This window comes from Lycium ferocissimum, unplaced genomic scaffold, assembly GCF_029784015.1.
Source record: "Lycium ferocissimum isolate CSIRO_LF1 unplaced genomic scaffold, AGI_CSIRO_Lferr_CH_V1 ctg1182, whole genome shotgun sequence".
Lineage (NCBI taxonomy): Eukaryota > Viridiplantae > Streptophyta > Magnoliopsida > Solanales > Solanaceae > Lycium > Lycium ferocissimum.
The window spans coordinates 42,606-62,000 of NW_026714043.1; the positions used below are offsets into that span (position 1 = coordinate 42,606).

The following is a 19,395-nucleotide window of genomic DNA, read 5'->3' on the forward strand; positions in this document are numbered from 1 at the left end:
ATGCTATGATTTGCCTTTGTGGAAGAGAGTCAAGTAGCTCTTTAGCTTCCAAATTTAGCTTGAAGTTTGGATTCAAGATTTGACCAAGCAATTTGATCTCCATAACCCATTTGCTTTAGACATTCTTTGATGGTATATTGACAAAGATGATCCATACTTCCTTTATAGCCCATATGTCGTCCATCATTACTTTTGCAGAAACAAAGTTCTAAGTTAAGTTTGTTTCTCTCATTTTTATATTATACAACAATTAAACGACACATATAAACAAGCTAATTAAGGGCGCAAGGTTCATCCGAATCTCTTTTCCCAAAAAGTAACAAATGTATGTATAAGAAAAAATTATTTTTAAAATATATATTATAACTGTTTAATTCTCTTAATTAATTTTTTCATTTATTTACTTTTTTTTTATTGAAATACTTTACTTGAGACAAAAGTCTATAAAAAACAGTTTCTCCATTTCACAAGACAGGATTAAGTTCTGTGTATACACCACCTCTTTAGATCCCATTTGTGAATTATGTTGCTATACTATTGTTGTTGTTTATTTTTTTTTTTTTATATTTTTAATGCGTTGGTGAAATTTTTAGCTCCGCAATTAGTTATGATGAGCTACATCTTCATCAGTAATCAGAAGTCTCGAATCAAACCCCAAAATTAGAGTTGTCTTTATTTAATAATCACTCCTAAATGCTTTATCCCCTAAAAAAAAAAAAATTAAAAAAAAAAAAAAAAAGAAAAAGGAAAAAAAAAAAGAAACCTATAGTATTACGTAGTGTTTCTGTTACATTATCCAACAAGTACAGCGTAATAAGTCAGGGCACAAACACCACATATACATAAAGTCGGCAAGCTAACTATATAGTTGTTCAGTACTGCCATTGTTTCATTGAGAGTTTCTTTTCTTCCACAAGGACTCTGTTTAATTGTTTATCTCCTCAGTGGGATACTATTATTCTCTAGTTTTCAGTTTCTCATCAACATTTAAATTCCAGGTTTGCTCCTTCACCACTTTTTTTCTATTTTCACACGTACATATTCTCTTGATAATGCCTCTGTGTTTTCCACTTTTTTCTTTCTTCTACATTTCGGTGTTTTCTGGGTTGTTGATAGTGAATTAGTATATTATATTATAGAAGAATTCTGTTGCATTGGACCTATATATTCACGCTTTTTGTTTGAGTTTTCTTCGGTCGATCCAAGATTTTAAGTTTATAGGTTCTGAATTCTAGGATATGATAACGATTGAGATCAGGATAACTAATTGATACATATTGATGATGAATTTCTTAACACGAATATAGAATTGTTTGGGTGGGATGGGGTTAGGGAGTGGCGTGGTGGAGGTGGTGAGGGAGGTCGGGTGCGGGAGGGGTACATGTGTTGGCAAGTGGAGAGGAGATAATGAGGATGTACTGTCATTTATGGAACTTGTTGTCCCTTGAATGATAAAATATTTTGACCAACCAAACGTGAGAAAATTAAACTTTATACATCCTTAAGCTCCGATAATATAAAGTATTTATAAGATCAGATCTTAAATGAAGGAATTATAGGTAAATATCATAATAAATATTAATAGAACCCGAAAAATGATAGTAACTAATGTTATCACAAGCTAAGATTCACTTATAATGTGATTAATCTTATGGTAACAATGTGTGTAACTTAAGTTCTACTTTAGCTTCAGGGGCGGAGTATTACTTATTGTTTATTCAAATTCAGTAGGTTTTATTTAGATTCTATATTTGTATTAATTTTTTTATTAAATACGTATAAATTATGTTGCTCAGACTCCAAAAATGTCGATAGTGTGAGTCAGATTGTTCAAAAATAGTGCATTTTTTAAAAATCCGACACGGTGGAAGTAACATTTTTGGATAGTTCGAGCAACAAAACGTACGTATAGATACTTAATTGTGAACTCAAAAATTAAGAGGAACTATGAGTTCAATGCAAAATTATGAATCCCTACAACTTTAAATTTTGGCTGGGCCTGTGCTTAGTTTTATAGAGTTACTGAAATACCTTCAATCGTTATTGGAGTTTTTGCTCTTGTTTTATGAGTGCTCTTGCACATGAATATGAGTTGACAATAGACAACGTACGTATATGTTTCTCTTTTATGCGTCTAGTGTTTTCTTTAAGATTAACTTGTTTACGTTGGCCACACATCAAGAAGATTATTTTAATAAATACTAGTAATAGTAAATTAAGGGCATCTTGCTTTATAAAGGTTGAGTTTAGTTCACTTTGTTTTATTCTGATCACATAATTAATTAACTTCTTGAAAAGTTAAGAATCCTCTAGGATTAGGGACCATCCATGTGGAGCTGTCAACTGTCAACATCATAAAATTCATTTCTTCTTCAAGTTTTCCCTTTAATTCTCTTGGAATTTGGGTGGCTTTTTTGAGTTTTTGTTGGTTGGAAGGGCGGAGGGGTGTGGGGGGACTTATAGTCAGGGCGGAGGTAGCTTTCGGCATATGAATTCGGTAGAATTTAATAGTTTTGATCCACATTATGTATATGTGTTAAAAAATTTAATAAACATGTTTCAGAATTAAGTTTAAGATTCAATTATATTAGTATTTGAAGTCGTCATCCTAGAGTTTAGGATCTATAAAAGTTCAAATCATGAATCGACCTCTACAGAGTTATAGTATTAGTAATAACTAATGGGTATCACCAAAGCGAAAACGATAACTATTACCAAAGCAAACAAGACGTACGAGTTCATCTAAACTTCTTAGCTTCTCAGCCTCTCTGGTTAACTATATACAACAATGATAGTGGGAGCAGAAATTTATATAAGGAGATTCAAAAAGCTACTAGAATGTTACAGTTGAAAATTGAACTTGTGATTAAAAGAACTTTTGGACCCCCATTATTCAAAATCAAGGGGATTCAATAGTTTGTATATATTTAGAAGCTTTTAATTTTACTCTATATATTTGTACTATATAGTTTTTTGACAAAGGGAATTCAATTGAACCGTCTTCCTTCTTCCTAGTCTCGCCGCGGGATATATATTATTCCTGTTGTTTCAATTTATACATAGCTTTGGACACAAAATTTTTAAATTTTTTGAATCTTGTAGTCTTAATAACATTATTATAAACTTTTTTTGTGATTATAAAGTATGTTATTGATAAAATGAATTTTTTTAAATTAAATAGTTTTTAAATAACATTAAAAGGTCATAATCAACAATTGAGTATTTTTCTTATTGTCGGTTGATAGTTGCTTTTGATTCCTTTGTTTCTGGAGGTTTCTGGGGCCATGGATGTGACTGTGCCTTTTACTGCTCTAACAGCGCAAAATTATCTGAATTTATTAAAATCTCTGAAAGAGTGGTGATTTGTATACGAACTTTTAAGGCATGTACTGTACTTTTATCATGACTTGGCAATAATTTTCATTATATATAAGTGCCGAGGGGTACCAACACAGCTACCGTCACTTGTCCAATGTAGCTCACTTGTACAATGAGCTTCACAAATTGTACACAATGAATGCTTGTATTATGAGTTATATAATTTTCATTATATATAAGTGCGGTGGGGGTACAAACACAGCTACCCCCACTTGTACAATGAGCTTCACAAATTGTACACGCAATGAATGCTTGTACCATGAGCTATATAACTTGTACACTTTATCCAACTATTTTTATATCCCATGTAGACATATGTCATAAGATTTAATATTTATTCCCTTCTCATGTATGACGTATGCACTTCAAATTTAATTCTCCGACACATTTATTTCCTCCGTGCACTTTTACTTGTTCACTTTTGACTTTTCGTATTCGAGCTGAATATTTATTCTCTTCTCATGTATAGACATATGCAGTTCAATTTTAATTCTCCTACACAAATTTATTTCGTCCGTGCACTTTAATATGTTCACTTTTTGACTTTTCACATTCTTTAAAAATTAATAAATTTCACGTGGATATATGCCATAGTACTGAATATTTATTCTCTTCTCATGTATACACGTGTGCACTTCTATTTTAATTCTCCGACACATATTTATTTCCTCCATGCATTTTTACTTGTTCACTTTTGACTTTTCACGTTTTTACTGAATATTTATTTTCTTCCCATATTTCTAATATATATAAGTGGCTTGGGGTACGAACACAGCTGCCCAAACTTGTACCAAAAGCTTAACAAATTGTACACGCAATGAATGCTTGTACCATAAGCTATATAACTTGTACACTTTACCCAACTATTTTTTAATCCCACGTGACATTTCTAATATGTCATAATACTTAATATTTATTTCATAGATGTATGCACTTCAATTTTAATTCTCTGACACATTTATTTTCTCCGTGCACTTTTACTTGTTCACTCTTGACTTTTCGCGTTCTTGAAAAATATAATATGTGTGTGTCCAAATTACTTGTTCAGTTATAAAACCAAAATAAAATTAACCCTTTCTAATAAATATTCTTGAAAATAGTCTATTGGAGAGAGACTATGACAAATGTCTAAGTGGGATAAAAAAGTAGTTAGTTAAAGTGTGCAATTTATATAACTTTTGGTACAAATTTGCATTGCTATTGTTCGTCCTCTTAATTTTCACGTTTAAAGTTTTAAGAAAGAAGGAAAACCCGTTTTCCTTTATTGTCAATACTTTACTTATCTTACTCTCCTTTGCATTCTCTGATTATCGTTTCTTTACATATATAAAATGTATTACTTTATATTTTCATTTTGAAATTAAAATTTGGTGATTTACGATATAATATATCGCATTTCTAATATGTCATAATACTTAATATTTATTCCATAGACGTATGCACTTTAATTTTAATTATCCGACACATTTATTTCCTCATATTTTTAAATTAATTTAATAAAAATATTTTATTAGTTTTGCTTTTAAAAAATCCAATATGTACAACAATGGTTCTTATGTTTGGATCTGAACAGTTAATTGATTGAGATGGATATCAATTTGTCGGTATACATATAAGATATTAAACAATTTAAAAGAAAAATCTAAAATCAAAATATTAATTTTCCCTCACCTTCTTACTAATTTTCTTTTTCAAATTGATGAACAACTTTCATTGTCATGACTATGACAAATTTTTAAAAATTATTTACAAAATACAAACCTTAAAGACAGGCTAATTAAAGTGAATAAACATGTTCGGTCCGTGCATCACACGGGCATATATGGCGAGTAAAAGAATAAATTGCTGTGACAAAGGGGATGTTCGGACCCTCCGTTTATTTTCAACTATGATGTGACTTTTAAGATCGCGGCAAATTCAAGATTTAAACTAAATTTATGAGTTTAAATTTGGAGAAAAAGTTATTTATATTTGTCCGATAGTTTCTTTTAATATATATAAAGCTCGAGTCAAAAGTTATAGTGTTTGAGTGAACCCGATAATCAATTCGATCTCCACCCCTGCTCAGAGGTGGAGAGGAAATATTGAAAAAGCAGAATACATAGGCGGCTCCTTAAATTTGTTAATAAAAATTTTCATTTAGATACCATTACTAAGGGTTTGGCCTTTTTTGGTTTTTTATTTTTATAATAAGGAAAGGTCAGGCCTATCGAACTTCTCATATTATTTTAAAACATGAGCAAAGTTTCAGTATTTCAGAATCGTAGTGTGAAAACAAGGATGAAAGTTCCTTATATTTGAACTTTTAACTTTTTAAATTCAAATATATTTTCAACTAATGGCATTTTAATAACGAACGTTTGATATGTGGAAACATGACGGTGAAGTTGAACCCTTGCCCATCATGTGCTGACTGGGGAAGGTAGCTTCATGGTTCCTTCCTATGCTTACATAAGGAGATGACTCATATTTAAATGCGTATTTTGTGAGTTCAACTTAATCTTTCATTATTTTTCATTTTTTTGTTTGATTTTGATTTATTTCAATAATTGTGTGATATTTAAAATATTATTTTGATTTAGTTTACGAATTGTGTCATGTTGTTATTAAGAATATTATTTTCATGTTGGATTTACAATTCAACAAAACAAATTTAATTTTATACTAATTTACATTTGATGTGAAATCTGTCAATGGAGAGAGGCATATCTGCTCCACTTGGCTAAGCGTAAGAGATTCATTTATTAACAGAGGCATAATTGCTCTATTTCCAATAGTTCAGGGGTATATCTGCTTCATTGACTAATGATAAGGTATTTTGTGTCAAAAATCAAACAGAGGGCGTAATTGTGCTATTTTTTCAGTAGTCCAGGGACATTCTTGCCCATTTTTATTTGAATGTGTATATATAACAAGATTACACTTATTTTGAATGACTAACTCTAAGATTTTCGAATTTTGTATCACCTTATTTTTGAGACGGTGTTATGCCCATTCTATGAACTCACTTGTTCTTGGTCCTAATTTAATTTCTTTGTTCTTTCAGGATGTTTTGACTTTAATTTTGAGCCTACTGTATATTTTTCGATAGAGACAATTATTTGGCATAGTTAATTCTGACAATTAAGAAGAAAAAAAAAGATGGGTTTCTGGACATTATTCGAGGTGGCATCTATGCCAATATTACAAGTGCTTCTCATAAGTGTTTTAGGTGCTTTAATGGCCACTGATTATCTCAAGCTTCTTCACTCTGATGCCCGAAAGTCCCTTAATAAAGTAAGACTTCTTCATTATTTTCTAATTATATAATAATCTATGTTAATATTACTTAAATAACAGTCTATGCATTTATACTAAAGTATTTTAAAGAGATCTTTAATTTCTTAATTTTATATTTTATTATGTCTGTGGTTGTAGATTGTGTTCGTGGTATTTACACCTTCCTTAATGTTTGCAAGTTTGGCAAAGACCGTTACCTTGGACGACATCATCTCATGGTACTGGCAAATACTCCCTTTATTTCATTTTTTATGCACCTATTCCACCAGATACAAAGTTAAGGAAAAAAAGTGATGTTTGAAACTTATAATCTTAAAAATAATGTTTTTCTAGTTATAAAATCATTTGTCATGGAGGACAAAATGAAAAGTAAAAAATTTAATTATGTTCTAATATAGAAATGTATTTTTTTTTTTTGGGAACAAATTAAACAAAAAAAATAGTATCATATAAAATGAAACAGAGAGGGAATATGAACTTTTGTTTTATGGAAAAGTGCCGGTAGCAAATGCAAAGAACGTCTAGTGTTAGAGAAACTATTTATTCTATAATATTGGATGTAGACGTGTACGAATAACAAGGATTGATACAGTCGACATCTACTTATTTGAGATTAATGCATAATTGTTGTTATTTACTAAACTTTACGTAAATCACAGCTAAATTTGTTGATTATCATCTCCCAGGTGGTTTATGCCCATTAATATAGGGCTAACTTTTCTAGTTGGAGGAATTCTTGGATGGATAGTTGTAAAAATACTTAAGCCAGAGGTACATCTAGAGGGACTTATTGTTGCTACATGCTCAGCAGGTACATAATTGCTATCAATTATTACTAACTTTTTGATTTTTTTTGTACCTCAGATACAATTTGTGGCAGATACAGAGAGTAAGGCATAGGTTCACGTGAACTCAGATTTTAGTGACATGAAAAATTATTAAATTTTGATAAATACTAAATTTTTGAATTCATAATTTTAAAATTATAGTCATTTCATTTCAGTATTAAGAACGACATAAATTTAACCTAAATCTTGGATCCGCCTCTGCATTTTGCCAGATCTGACATTTATTTTTCTTAAAATAGGTAACTTGGGAAACCTTCTATTGATAGTAATTCCAGCAATTTGCAAGGAGGATGGTAGCCCATTTGGTGATCATGGAATTTGTGCTTCTGTTGGTCTCTCTTATGCCTCTTTCTCCATGGCTGTAAGTTCTTATAGATCTTTGAGTTCATTTATGTATGGTCATCTTATTTTGTACACTATGATAATAAGGTTATAAAATTATTTTTTATTAATTGAATTTTATTCACTATCGGCACAATACTGCATTGTGTCACATTAATGCAACTGAACTTTGTGTTTGGTTAGAGAATACAAATGATCGAAAAGTCAAGTTTCTGGCTCAGAAAATACAAATAAAAGAATTCATCTATAAAGATTTATCCATATTTTATAAAATAAAAAGACAATTAAAAAAGCATTTTAATGAAACAAAAAGAAGATTAAAAAAATGATTACTTGGTGCCGAAAATTTGACCTTTTCATTAATTGTATTTTTCTTCGAAATTTACATATTATTCAGATATTTTAACGTGAGAAGAAGTCTTCTTTCTTATTTGGGCATTTAGAATTGTTAGCAGTTGAGAATGAACTTTAGAGTTTAAGAGTGGAAATTCAATTAGTGAATCCTTTTTCGTAACTCTGCCTTACCCGTCAAGTCATAGTCTCCATTTTATAATTTTTGTTATAATTGATATTCCATCCGGTTCAAAATCAGTGTCCACTTAGTCTTTTTAGTTTGGTTCAACATAAGTGTTTACTTACAAAATCAACAAGAAATTAACTTTATTTTTTCCAAATTTGCCCCCATTTATTCAATCCAATAAATAAGCAAGAGTCTTATTAATTAAGGATAATTTAATCAAAATACCTTTTTTTTCTAGAAGTTACTGTTTTCTCAAGGGGTGTAAAAAATGCTAAGTGAACACTTATTTTGAACCGGAAGAACTAACGTTCAGTCATTTTAATGCGACAAAAGACAGTTTCGTTATTTGCTACAACTAATTTTGTTGATTTTACAGGTTGGTGGTTTCTACATATGGACCTACACATACCACCTAATAAGAAGTTCCTCTGTGAAATTTAAAGCAATGAAAGCAGCTGAGGAAGATGCATTGAAGAAACCAAATAATGATTTGTTAAATGCAAATGAGAAATCTCACCTTCTTCAAGATGATGATCTTGCTGTTACCAATATTCAAGACCCTGAAAACCAAACTGTAAAGTTCCCTTCTTTATTTTGTGTTAATTTTACATTATATCATCAAATTTATCCACTATAACAATAATTAAACTCACAAAATCATTTTGTCACGTTGAAATAATTGAATTTTACCCACTATAATGGCCCTTTTCCGGACCCTCGCATTGCGGGAGCTTAGTGCACCGGATTGCGCTTTTTTTTACCCACTATAACGGTAAAGACACTAAATTTTACCTGCTCCTTCCATCCCAATTTGTGTGGTAGTCTTTGATTGAGCTTGAAGTTTAAGAAAGAAAGAAAGATTTTTAAAACTTATGGTTTAAAACAAGTCATATACATATGTGTGGCTATTAATCATCTTATTGTGGGTAAAATGAAAAGTTTAAAGTTAAATTATTTCTATATAAAGAAGTCTGATATTTTTTTTTGCAACAAATTAAAAATAAAAGCATGAAACGTAAATTGGGACAAAAGGGAGTTGTAATTTCTGTCACATTGAAGTAATTGAACTTTACTCAATATAATAGTGCAATTGCTAAATTTTACCCACAGTAACAACAAAATCTACCTCTTAAAGTGACTTTACTGTTATACCAAGTAAATTTTTATGACTTTATTATCATAGTGGGTAAAATTTCGTAACTTTAAGGTCACAAAAAGTAGCTTGTCACTTTTGTGTTGTAGCAGGTAAAATTTTGTTACCTTAATATGTGAGGAAATAATTTATAATTTTATTGTTATAGTGAGTAAAATTCAGCGAATATATGATTTAAATTCTGCAGATTATTCATCCATCAATCAAGAAAGGGGAAGTATCATCATGGAGCAAAATAGCAGGGACTTTGAACAAAATTGTGGAGGAGCTATTGGCACCTCCAACAGTTGCAGCAGTAAGTTCAATTTTTTTATTTTCACTTTATGTTTCTTTTTTATTTTCTACATAGATATGAATAACAAAAAAAATTACCCTTTTTATTACCTTGATTGGTATATCCAGATTATAGGACTTATATTTGGTTCAGTGACATGGTTGAAAAACTTGATTATTGGTAGCAATGCTCCACTCAGAGTAATCCAAGACTCTGTCAAATTACTCGGGTATGTATCATCTCCACTATTCTTTTATTCAAATTGAAAAATTCAAGATATTTTTACTCTGGCCATAATATGAGTCACATTTGAAATAAGATTGATACTTAACTTTTTTCGATCTACCTATGCATCGATCTTATTTTCCTGTATAGTCCGTTTAGAAAAGGGGTTTTTACACAAATAGTCGATCGCGTTTATACTTTTCCTAGCCGGTTTTCATAGATTATATACTGATTATACACATATTCTATATAGATTATATACATATTCGTCAGTTATTTTTAGTTTAAGCGATTGGGTGGACGACTATTTAGATTACTTTTTTCTTAAAAAAGAATGACACGTTCTATATTGATTCAAACGTCCATGCTTAAGATTATAAAATTTAAAATACATTTAAAATACATCTTTGTAAATATTATACACGAAGATGAGCCTTGGTGTAACTGGTAAAGTTGTTGTCATGTGACCAGGAGGTCACAGGTTTGAGCCGTGTAAATAGCCTCTTGCAGAAATGCAGGATAAGACTGCATATAATAGACTCGTGTGGCCCGGCCCTTCCCCAGACGCGCAAAGTGAAAGCTTAGTGCACCGGGCTGTCCTATTTTTTGTAAATATTATACACATATTTAATATAAGATCATAAAATTTTAAAGTCTTTCATGTTTTACTAAATTGATATTAAGTCAAATTAAGACACATAAAATAAAACAAAGAGAGTAATATTCAAACTCGCTTCATTAAAATCTTATTTTCTAAGAATTGACATCTCACCTTCCTCTCAATACAGGGATGGGACAATTCCATGTATCACACTTATACTAGGGGGAAACCTCACACAAGGTAAAGATTGATGTCATTTCTTGTCTATATGCATAACAAAAAGTATGATACTTTTGGCTAACAACTTCTAAATTGCTTTTTTAGTTGACAGCATGTTAGTGTATAAAAGTTAAACTTATTTAGATTTTAGTGTATTGTTAACATATTGTAGTAGGTAATTTTTCTTATTTTTCAGATTACTAATTCAACTTGTTATGGACAATTCTATATTTTTTTTTTGCACGATTAATGTGTAAAAGTTATTTGGGATTTAACTCGTATCCATGCTAAAAGAACTTTTAGATTTCAGTGTATAACATGTTGTCATAGATAACCTACCTTATTTTGCAGATCACTAATCAAACTTCTTCCGGACGGTTAAACGGAGTTTTTTTTTTTGGTAGAAGGGTAGATGTAGTTACCATCTTTTAAGTGAATTGTCAGTGTCACAATAATTTACACTATTAGTATATTTTAACTTGATCCAATAGGTTAACCTTTCTTAATTTTCAGATTAGTGGTCCAGCTTCTTGTTATACTTTTTAGATAAGCTGACAATGCAAACTAAAACATTTATACTGCAAAATTTATGGGATTCTTTCATTTACGTTCCTTCGGCCAAACTTAATTACCGGCAGCAGCCCAAATATATAAAATGTATACACTGATATGTATATTATATGTATAGTATATGTATATTATATGTTTGTCTAAGTATAAATATATAAAACCTATACAATCTGCTAGCTATTTTTGTGAAATAGATCACCCAAGGATGTGGGGCTATAATTATCCCTAAATACATTTAAATTTATGTATAAATGTTAGTACCTTTTCTTGGTAAGGGAAATTTTTTGTAGCATTATGAATTTGTGCTTTTGTCTCAACTCATACACGTTTCATTTGAGACATATTTTTCTTCTTTTGCGGTCAAATTTCTTTTGAGACAATGTAGTGAAGTAAATTTGTGCTTTGTGAACTTGACAGGACTGAGGAAGGCAAAAGTGAAACCAATGATCATCATAGCAGTAGTGTGTGTGAGATATATATTCAGTCCTCTTGTTGGTATTCTTGTTCTTAAAGCAGCTGGAAAATTAGGGTTCCTTGCTGCAGATCCTCTTTACAAATTTGTGCTAATGATACAATATACATTGCCGCCCGCCATGAATATCGGTATGCTTTTAATTTTGATTCGGAGTTCAATTATATACACCGACAACGTAAACAATTTTAACACTATTCGTCAGAGGCCGATGTACAATATATGGTACGGGTTTAACAAAATCTAGTAATGTATATGTTGTTGAAGCATTTTGCGTTCAATGGTAAGCGAATGGTCACTAACAAGGACGAAGCTACCTAGAAGAAAGGGCATCGCTTGAATCCTCTTCTTTGAAAAATATTACGTGCAAATAGGAAAAAAAATTAGTTTTTTGGTTATATATAAGCTATTGAATTCCTTTGGTATAAGGAAAAGTTTTAGTAAAGTAACAAAAAAGATGCAAAAATTATTTTACGTCATAGGTTCAAATTTCAGGAAATGTGTCATTTTTTAGTCCCCTTATATAAATTTTTGGTTGCACAACTGATCACCAAAACTTATAAATTTCAAATTCCGAATCGATTTTGTGATCTGTATATAATTTGACTTGTTACAATAGGCTGTCTTATCTTATTTTCTACCTAACTGTTGAGAATGATGAACTGGTTATAACTATGATTAAATTGGTGCAGGAACAATGACACAATTATTTGATGTGGCACAAGAAGAGTGTTCAGTCCTATTCTTGTGGACTTATTTGGTTGCAGCATTTGCTCTCACCATTTGGTCCACAATATTCATGTGGCTCTTGTCCTAATATTGTCACAAGATGATGAAGATAGAATCAACATAACACATAAAAGTGCAGATTTACTACTAGTATGTAATGATATCTTTTAGTTCTCTTTTTCCTTTTTTCATCTTCTCCCCATTTTATTTTTTTCAAAATCCTTTAAAGCCTAAGTTCTTATCAAGTTTAATCATGTCTCTCTTCAGTAGTTCAGTTGACTACAAAAAAGGTTGAAAAACTTGTATGTTGGTGTCATATATATATGGAAATACAACAATTATTTTTTATCGGATTGTCCTTTGTACAGTTGCTATTTTTCATCCTATTGTTATATAACTACCTTTCTATAACCCAATGCACAGCTTATATGATCTTGCCTATCGCTAGGATTTAATACAAATAATCCTAGTTGATCACTGAGAGCTCCGATGAATGTGCATGCCACAGGCCAAAGAGGCTTTTCTTTTAGCGGCAATAGTTATTGCCACAAAAACATTTATCAAAGAATTGGTTAATGTCATTAGATCCAAGGTCGGAAAAGCCTTTAGCGGCATTTATTGTTAGGGCTGAAGTTTGGTATTGCCGATAATAATTGATTCTATAATATAATTGGCGGCAATAAGTTATTGCCGGAAATTAATTTCCGCTAAAAACATATTTTGTTGTTGTGAGGTCCTAATGAATCACAAGAATTTGGGTATAAATTATGTCGTAAGTTTGACACAAATTATCATAAATTTGCCAAATTACTAGAAGATTTTAATAGATGGGCTTGCCACAAGTCCAGTATCTCATATAAACTGGGTCATAACATTGAAATAAATTGTTCAGAGGGTTTGGCAGAACATTGGAGGTTCTTGAGAAATTTCACCACACTTTTTTGCTCCAAAATTGATCCAAATCGGACCAAATCAACTCCAAGTGACTCCAAATTTAATAGCCAACATCCTAACACCAATCTCAACATTTCTCAATGGTTAGATTCAAGTCAGACCTCAAAACTCGATAGCTCTCAAATTTCTTTAACCTAATGAATCCAAACCAATCACAAATAACCGCTGAATTTTCAATACAACAAGATATTTTAATGAATAGCATGGAGAAAAGTTAAATACCTGTCCTTAATTGAAATTTGGGCTAAAACCCTCAAAACTCTATTCGCAAGTGAAACCCACTGAACTAACATAACGGGACTAGGCTTAACCAACACAACTGAATCACAATTCACACCCACCTGACTCCCACTTTTTCTGAGCCCAATTTCCATAACCCAATCATGACGATTTCACCATCGATGCTCGAGTAGCAAAGCCCGGCTCGGCCATAGGTCCGACCCTTGGTCAATACAAGCTGAATTCCATGGCATTCTCCAAGGATTTAACGCCCGAACCCAAAAGTTCAAGCCCGGAACGCCTGACGATAATTAAAAGTGGTAAAATTACCCCATCATTTATTAGCTGAGCCTGTTTTAGCCCATCAAATTTTGGATTGATATTTAGCCTAAATTGATCCATGAGAAATCTTGTCAAAAAAATTTCCAAAGACATTTTTTTAATGTAATATGTTATATGTAGCCATAATCAAGAAAAATGATAATTTTATTAGGTACTAAAAGTTATAAAAGATCAAACAAGCCACTCACACCATCTAGAAAAGAAAAGAAAGAGAAAAAGGAGAGGAAGAAAAATATATGTTTTGCGCTACAGTTCTTAACACACATAAAATTAAACCGATCAACATAAAGGTAACATTTTCTCTAAATCTGATTACCCATGAAATTAACTTCTTCCACACCACATATAAATTAAAGACCAAAAATTCATGAGAGAAACGAGAATCTATACATTTCGTAACATTCTAGACTTACAAAAATTCTATACAAAAAGAGAAAAAAATAAAAAAATCCCAGATAAGTAGCCATAGATTAAATAAATTCTACAAAACGAAATTGAAAAAAGAAAATAAAAAAAGAAGAACCTAGCATACCTCGCCATTTCAATCAGACAGACAGAAAACCGCACATAAAAGTTTTTCCTTTTTCTACTTATTTATACATTTTAGAACAAAAGGTTCAAATATGAAAAATGACATTCGAAATTTTGTTTGGCTAGGAAATGAATTAATTTCCTGGAAGTAACTTAAATTTCAGTAATTAATTAAAAGGAATAAAATCTTATAACAACTATCTCTCATTTAATTTCGTTGGCTTCAAAATCTGAAAATTTTCTTTACAAATTCTTTCATAAGTGAAGGATTACACATAACACATTAAATTATAAACGAGAACTAACACATTCTCGTGTAGCAAAAGAGGAAGACTAGATGATCCAACTAATCTTCCAAATAAAATTTATGAAGGAATAAGGGCAAGATCTAGAGGGTTGTGTTGGGTAGGTGCATTAGTTTTTCGAGGAAACTTACATGATCTGGCGCAGAATCATCGGCGTATAGCTTGCCTTTAGGTCTCTGGTGCTTCTTTGAACTAGACTATGTGAATCGTTGTAATGAAGGACGTGGTATAGACAGAATATCTGAGTTACCACAAAACATTAAAGATAATATTTTGAACCGCATGGCCATCAAGGAAATAGCAAGGATGAGTGTCTTGTCACAAAAATGGAACCATATCTGATTTACACATCCAATCCCTGTGCTTGATAGCCAATTCCATGAGAAAATAAATTACTAAAATCTATCATCATCCTCAGTCATTGATGACTTCAAAAACATCGTCAACAAGATTCTCTTGCAACACAATGATCCTATTATCAAGTTTGTCCTTGACATATTAGGTGATGATTTAGACGATCGGACATCTATCATTGGCTACGATAAGTCTCCAATATTTTACTATGCTCCTTAAAAATTCTATTGTAGAACTTCTAGAGTTCAGGCTAGGGTGGGTCGGTGGTCATCTGCTAGACGAAGCTGGAGACGAAGGCTGCGCGGTGGGGCTTTCAAAATTCTGTGCATCAGCTTTTGCCATTAATTATGCATTTGTGTCAGTGTCCGATCGTGCTGCAGAAACAACCTGTTGTTGCGGCTGGGAAATTGATGAGTCAGTAGTAGAACCCTGTTGCTGTTGATAATTGGGCCACGGCAAAAATATTTTTTTTAGGCGGTTCCTTTAACCCAGCCATCACCTAGTGACCCTTTGAATAGTCTGTTATGTCTTGGATTGAAGCCAAGATTCTTGCACAATGGATGCATTGGTATATATACCCCCTCAGCCCATTTTGTCCCAGCATTTTGAAGAGTGTTTTGTACAATTTTAGGCTGTTACTTTTCAAGAGTTGCTCATCAATTTAGAGAGTTTCATCATTCTGTTTATCATCTATGACGTTTCTTGAAAAATCCAACATTTTGTCTATCATCTTCAAAACAAAGTTATAGATGTCCAAGAAACATTATTGATGAGAGACCGAAGGATGAGCAATTCCCTAAAATGACGAGCAACACTTGAAAACTAACAGCCTAAAATTGTACCAAAGATTCTTCAAAATACAGGGACAAAATGGGCCAGGTAGGTATATGTACCAATGCAGCCTTCGTGCAAGAATCTTGACTTCAAGCCAAGACATAGCAGGTCATACAAAGGGTCACTTGGGTGACGTTTGTTAAAGAAATCACACATAAAAAATGTTTTTGTCGTATCTCAATTATCAACAGCAGTAGGGTTCTAATACTGATTCATTAATTTTCCAGTTGCAACAACAGGTTATTTCTTCGGCATCATCTGACACTGACTCTATAAATGCATAATTAATGGCAAAAGCTGATGCACAGAATTTTGAAAGCCCGGCCGCGCGACCTCCATCTCCAGCTTTGTCTAGTAGACGACCACCGACTCGCCCTAACGAGAACCCTAAAAGTTCTCCAATAGAATTTTTAAGGAACTCAGAAAAATGTTAGAGATATATCGTAGCAAATGATGGGTGTCTCAATCGTCTAAATCAACACTTGACATGTCAAGGACAAACTTGACAGTAAGGTCATTGTGTTGCAAGAGGATTTTGCTGACAATGTTTTTGAACTCAAAAGTGACTAGAATGATAATAGATTTTGGTATTTTATTTTCTCATTGTACTGACAATCAAACACAAGGATTGAATGAGTAGGCCATATACGATTTCATTTTTGTAACAAGACACTCACCTTGCTATTTCTTTGATGACCATGCGGTTCAAGATATCATCTAAAACATTTCTTGGTAACTCAGATATCTATCTATACCACATCCTTCATTGTAATGATTCATATAGTTTTGCCCAATATGATTATTTGTTCTCCCACAATTCTTCCTTACTCTGGTTACAAAACAAGTCAAAATATTAGAACACAACAAAAAGAGTGGAATTTGATCTATCAACCCCCTTGATCAACCTATGTAAAATTGTAACACTTATTTGGCAAGACAAATACCAGCAGTCTCATCACAATAATCATGTTGAATGTTTAGGATGATGAACTCATATTGTAACTTTTTCCGCATCGACGATCAACAAAAGCTCAATAAATTAAAAAAAAAAAAAAAAAGTAGTGAAAAATCAAGAATAAGTCTTTCGTAATTAATGTTTTAAAACACTCAAAGTTATCGAAAACTAGTAGGTCAATGATAATTGTACGAAATCTTAAGATTCACATAAACGAAACAGCCTAGGATAAACGCACTATACAGTCAAATTAAACATATGCTACAAATTCTCCTTCTAGTGTTAAGAAGTATTTACTCCTTATACTTTGAATATTCAATCATTTCTTCATTTAACAGACTATAGTTGATGTATTCTCGGGTTTTAATATAAGCAACTAATAGAGAAGTTAAGATGAAAGTACGTACAATGTGATATAAAGAGACACAAAACTTCACATCCATTCAAACTCTTTCAAAAGAAGAGCAATGAAACTGCTTGTTGGGAATGTAATTTTAGAAATAAATGAAATTTTCATATTAATAGTGTATTTCTTCTTTTTAATATTTAGAAAATATTTTTTGGCGATCCGAGTTTTTAATATTATTTATTTTATTAGAACAAGTGTCTATTTCTAAAGTTACTCTCTTTTTCTCTTTTGTAATTCTAGCTACCACTACACTCACAACCATCAACTACCAATACTGCCACCACCACTTCTATCGTGTCAAACACCGACACCACCAACTACTTTAATACATCACTACCATACCCTCCACCTTCATCATCATAACTATAATTAGTATCAATTACCACAACTAACCACTACCACAAGCCCACCAACCACCACCACCACCACCACCACCCATTATTACCTATCACATATACCATTAAAAGCACTATAACTATCAACCACTACCATTATCATTATTATCAACCACCATTGGTACCACTACCAAGAACCATTACCATCCACTATTATGGGTCATTACCAGCAACACCTCCACCATCACGATCATCACTGCCAACCACATTATCCTCATCATTTCTAGTGCACAACCACCTCAAACATTCACCAAAAACCACCATCTTAGAACCTAATATTTTATTGAAATTTTACATTTATTAATTTTAATTTAGAAATTAAATTATGCCAATCAGATATTGAGAAAAAAATCTTCTTCATTATTCAGATCTCAGGTCTTAAGTCTCAGGTGTCAGATCTGAGATCTCAGGTCTCAAATCTGAGATCCCAGGTCTGAGATCTGAAATCTCAGATCTAAAATCTCAAATCTCAGATCTAAAATCTCAGATCTCAGCTCTGAATATAACACATAAAAAATAAAAAATAAAAATTCATGAGAAAATCGAGAGTTCTATACATTTCGTAACTAATGTAACACATAACATTCCACACTTGCAAAAAATTTCAAAAAGAGAAAAAAATCAAAGATCAAAGATAAGCATCAATATATTGAATAATCTTATAAAACGAAACTAACAGAAAAAAAAAAAAACCCTAACATACCTTGTTATTTAAATTAGAAAAACAGAAAACCGCAGATACTACTTATTTATAAATTTTAGAGCAAAAGTGATACAAGCACAGACAAAGGAAACACTTACAATTAGAAGAATATAGAGGAGAGAGTTTGAATCTGGAAGGAGAAGAACTTAAGATTCAAATAGATGAACATAAATTCTTGTCAATACTCAAAATTACATGCAAAAGAAGAAGAACGAGAGGGAACTCAAACAAGAAATCTTACCATTAAAGACATCCAAGCTTTGATTCAAAGTAGAACAAAAGGAGCAAAACCCTAAAGAGAACCTCAAAGGTCTCCACAAGCAAAAAGGTTGCTTATGAAATATTCATCTATTCAAAAATTCCCCTCCTAATGACAAGATAAAGATTATTAATAGTTAGAGAAACAACTAAGCTTAGTTGGGCTTGGGCCCATCAATTAAATAAGCTAAATAAGAGAAGGGCAACTTACAAAAACAGCTACCTTTTAATAGCTTCTAACAATTTATAGCTACTTTTTCTATATTTACAAATCGTAGCTAGTTTTTGTTGTATTTAGTTGTATTTCGCGTTTTTGAAATATAGAGAAATACACGGAAATACAAAATGCTGGGAGAGTTCACATTTTGAAATATACTGAAATACAAAATCTGGCAGAGTAAAAATAGGCTGTATTTATGGAATAGATTCTCTTCTTTCATTTTAAATGGTAAGTCAAATTAAATCAACCATGTATGACGCATAACTGTCGAAGTTCCATAACAACCCACGTTTCTCTCTCCAAATT

At 31.7% G+C, this 19,395-nt stretch overlaps 1 protein-coding gene and 1 long non-coding RNA gene across 5 annotated transcripts; one reads left to right on the forward strand and one right to left on the reverse strand.

The window, feature by feature from the left end:
- The first annotated feature begins 831 nt into the window (after positions 1–831).
- On the forward strand, positions 832–12,958 carry LOC132041826 (protein PIN-LIKES 5-like). Of its 3 annotated transcripts, none has more exons than XM_059432518.1 (11): positions 832–998; positions 6,425–6,654; positions 6,796–6,875; positions 7,344–7,468; positions 7,745–7,866; positions 8,744–8,941; positions 9,708–9,815; positions 9,923–10,023; positions 10,808–10,860; positions 11,827–12,012; positions 12,574–12,958. In XM_059432518.1, exons 2-11 carry the CDS (start codon positions 6,520–6,522, stop codon positions 12,696–12,698), a joined length of 1,233 nt encoding a protein of 410 aa, XP_059288501.1. In that variant the 5' UTR covers positions 832–998; positions 6,425–6,519; the 3' UTR covers positions 12,699–12,958. The 3 variants fall into 3 exon arrangements, with proteins under 3 accessions (XP_059288501.1, XP_059288502.1, XP_059288503.1); XM_059432519.1 differs by lacking the exon at positions 832–998 and adding an exon at positions 5,391–5,499; XM_059432520.1 differs by lacking the exon at positions 832–998 and adding an exon at positions 5,776–5,800.
- A 567-nt stretch (positions 12,959–13,525) lies between these two features.
- LOC132041827 (uncharacterized) lies at positions 13,526–19,054 on the reverse strand. 2 transcript variants are annotated; one of them, XR_009411258.1, is made up of 3 exons: positions 18,853–19,054; positions 15,093–16,978; positions 13,526–14,171 (listed from the first exon to the last, which is right to left on the reverse strand). It is a non-coding gene; the product is annotated as an uncharacterized LOC132041827 (long non-coding RNA). The 2 variants fall into 2 exon arrangements; XR_009411257.1 differs by having other exon boundaries at positions 13,526–14,084; positions 18,853–19,053.
- Positions 19,055–19,395: the final 341 nt, after the last annotated feature.